The sequence below is a fragment of the Oncorhynchus tshawytscha genome, unplaced genomic scaffold (assembly GCF_018296145.1).
Source record: "Oncorhynchus tshawytscha isolate Ot180627B unplaced genomic scaffold, Otsh_v2.0 Un_contig_4425_pilon_pilon, whole genome shotgun sequence".
Taxonomy (NCBI): domain Eukaryota; kingdom Metazoa; phylum Chordata; class Actinopteri; order Salmoniformes; family Salmonidae; genus Oncorhynchus; species Oncorhynchus tshawytscha.
The window spans coordinates 35,097-38,383 of NW_024608824.1; the positions used below are offsets into that span (position 1 = coordinate 35,097).

The 3,287-nt window shown below is 68.8% G+C and overlaps 1 protein-coding gene across 1 annotated transcript; it reads right to left on the reverse strand.

The window, feature by feature from the left end:
• Nucleotides 1-761: 761 nt before the first annotated feature.
• Nucleotides 762-2,514, reverse strand: LOC121843869 (basic salivary proline-rich protein 3-like). Its single transcript, XM_042313734.1, has 4 exons — nt 2,214-2,514; nt 1,705-2,042; nt 1,399-1,516; nt 762-1,336 (listed from the first exon to the last, which is right to left on the reverse strand). Exons 1-4 carry the CDS (start codon nt 2,512-2,514, stop codon nt 762-764), a joined length of 1,332 nt encoding a protein of 443 aa, XP_042169668.1.
• Nucleotides 2,515-3,287: the final 773 nt, after the last annotated feature.

The following is a 3,287-nucleotide window of genomic DNA, read 5'->3' on the forward strand; positions in this document are numbered from 1 at the left end:
GGGCTCGCCAATGAGAAGGGGAACCATCGAGGGGGGGGGGACCCTCCATCTTGACAGGGGGAAAGGTTACAGTGCGACTCCTGTTGAGAGTTTCCAAAGCTTCCCATCTTCAAAGTCATTAGGATTTTTATTTTTTTTACTTTTTATAATTAGCAGACACATCTTACAGATCGTCAGCTGCAGCGGCTCCCAGGGGACTAGTCGTCTGCCAGATAGGGGCCTCTCCATCTGACGCTGTCTCGCTCTACATTCCACGCCACTCCACTTCACCACTCCGCCGCCCTGCGTTAGGGGGGCTGCCTACCACCACGCCACCGCTCTGCCTTAGAGGGGCTGCCTACCACCATGCCAACGCTCTGCGTTAGGGGGGCTGCCTACCACCACGCCACCGCCCTGCGTTAGGGGGGCTGCCTACCACCACGCCACCGCCCTGCGTTAGGGGGCTGCCTACCGCCACGCCACCGTCCTGCGTTAGGGGGCTGCCTACCGCCATGCCACCGCCCTGCGTTAGGGGGCTGCCTACCACCACGCCACCGCCCTGCGTTAGGGGGCTGCCTACCACCACGCCACCGCTCTGCCTTAGAGGGGCTGCCTACCACCATGCCAACGCTCTGCGTTAGGGGGCTGCCTACCACCACGCCACCGCCCTGCGTTAGGGGGCTGCCTACCGCCATGCCACCGTCCTGCGTTAGGGGGCTGCCTACCACCACGCCACCGTCCTGCGTTAGGGGGGCTGCCTACCGCCATGCCACCGTCCTGCGTTAGGGGCTGCCTACCGCCATGCCACCGCCCTGCGTTAGGGGGCTGCCTACCACCACGCCACCGCCCTGCGTTAGGGGGCTGCCTACCGCCATGCCACCGCCCTGCGTTAGGGGGCTGCCTACCACCACGCCACCGTCCTGCGTTAGGGGGCTGCCTACCACCACGCCACCGCCCTGCGTTAGGGGGCTGCCTACCACCACGCCACCGCCCTGCGTTAGGGGGCTGCCTACCACCACGCCACCGTCCTGCGTTATACCACCACGCCACCGTCCTGCGTTAGGGGGCTGCCTACCACCACGCCACCGTCCTGCGTTAGGGGGCTGCCTACCACCACGCCACCGTCCTGCGTTAGGGGGCTGCCTACCACCATGCCACCGCTGCGTTAGGGGGCTGCCTACCACCACGCCACCGCCCTGCGTTAGGGGGCTGCCTACCACCACGCCACCGTCCTGCGTTAGGGGGCTGCCTACCACCACGCCACCGCCCTGCGTTAGGGGGCTGCCTACCACCACGCCACCGCTCTGCGTTAGGGGGCTGCCTACCACCACGCCACCGTCCTGTGTTAGGGGGCTGCCTACCACCACGCCACGTTAGGGGCTTACCACCACGCCACCGCCCTGCAAGGGGGCTGCCTACCACCACGCCACCGTCCTGCGTTAGGGGGCTGCCACGCCATGCCACCGCCCTGCAGGGGGCTGCCTACCACCACGCCACCGCCCTGCGTTAGGGGGCTGCCTACCACCACGCCACCGTCCTGCGTTAACCACCACGCCACCGTCCTGCGTTAGGGGGCTGCCAGCCATGCCACCGTCCTGCGTTAGGGGGCTGCCTACCACCACGCCACCGTCCTGCGTTAGGGGGCTGCCTACCACCACGCCACCGTCCTGCGTTAGGGGGCTGCCTACCACCACGCCATGCCTACCACCATAGGGGGCTGCCTACCACCACGTCCTGCGTTAGGGGGCTGCCTACCACCACGCCACCGTCCTGCGTTAGGGGGCTGCCTACCACCACGCCACCGTCCTGCGTTAGGGGGCTGTACCACCATGCCACCGCCCTGCGTTGGGGCTGCCTACCACCACGCCACCGTCCTGCGTTAGGGGGCTGCCTACCGCCATGCCACCGCCCTGCGTTAGGGGGCCCACGCCATGAGGGGCTGCCTACCACCACGCCACCGTCCTGCGTAGGGGGCTGCCTACCACCACGCCACCGTCCTGCGTTAGGGGGCTGTCGCCATGCCACCGTCCTGTTAGGGGGCTGCCTACCACCACGCCACCGTCCTGCGTTAGGGGGCTTACCACCACGCCACCGTCCCTAGGGGGCTGCCTCGCCACCGTCCTGCATGCCTACCACCACGCCACCGCCCTGCGTTAGGGGGATGCCTACCGCCATGCCACCGCCCTGCGTTAGGGGGCTGCCTACCACCACGCCACCGTCCTAGGGGGCTGTACCCCATAGGGGGCTGCCTACCACCACGCCACCGTCCTGCGTTAGGGGGCTGCCTACCACCACGCCACCGCCCTGCGTTAGGGGGCTGCCTACCAGCCCTGCGTTAGGGGGCTGCCTACCGCCATGCCACCGCCCTGCGTTAGGGGGCTGCCTACCACCACGCCACCGCCCTGCGTTAGGGGGCTGCCTACCACCACGCCACCGCCCTGCAGGGGGCTGCCTACCACCACGCCACCGCCCTGCGTTAGGGGGCTGCCTACCACCACGCCACCGCCCTGCGTTAGGGGGGCTGCCTACCGCCATGCCACCGCCCTGCGTTAGGGGGCTGCCTACCGCCACGCCAGGCTACCGCCATGCCACCGCCCCTAGGGGGCTGTCCCAGGGGCTGCCTACCACCACGCCACCGCCCTGCGTTAGGGGGGCTGCCTACCGCCATGCCACCGCCCTGCGAGGGGGCTGCCTACCACCACGCCACCGCCCCTTGTACCACCACGCCACCGCCCTGCGTTAGGGGGCTGCCTACCGCCATGCCACCGCCCTGCGTTAGGGGGCTGCCTACCACCACGCCACCGTCCTGCGTTAGGGGGCTGCCCCTACCACCACGCCACCGCCCTGCGTTAGGGGGCTGCCTACCACCACGCCACCGCCCTGCGTTAGGGGATGCCTACCGCCATGCCACCGCCCTGCGTTAGGGGGCTGCCTACCACCACGCCACCGGCGTTAGGGGGCTTACCACCACGCCACCGTCCTGCGTTAGGGGGCTGCCTACCACCACGCCACCGTCCTGCGTTAGGCTGCCTACCACCACGCCACCGTCCTGCGTTAGGGGCTGCCTACCACCACGCCACCGCCCTGCTAGGGGGCTGTACCACCACGCCACCGTCCTGTAGGGGGCTGACCGCCATGCCACCGCCCTGCGTTAGGGGGCTGCCTACCACCACGCCACCGTCCTGCGTTAGGGGGCTGCCTACCACCACGCCACCGTCCTGCGTTAGGGGGCTGCCTACCACCACGCCACCGCCCTGCGTTAGGGGGCTGCCTACCACCACGCCACCGTCCTGCGTTAGGGGGCTGCC

Excerpts from the sequence above, each read along its gene's own strand:
- LOC121843869 (XM_042313734.1), bottom strand. The coding sequence starts at position 2,514 with ATGGCGGTAGGCAGCCCCCCTAACGCAGGGCGGTGGCGTGGTGGTAGG. Across the intron at positions 2,043-2,213 it reads GGTAGGCAGCCCCCTATGGG|GACGGTGGCGTGGTGGTAGG; the intron begins GTACAGCCCCCT and ends CCCCTAACGCAG. Across the intron at positions 1,337-1,398 it reads CGCAGGACGGTGGCGTGGTG|GCAGCCCCCTAACACAGGAC; the intron begins GTAGGCAGCCCC and ends GCGTGGTGGTAG.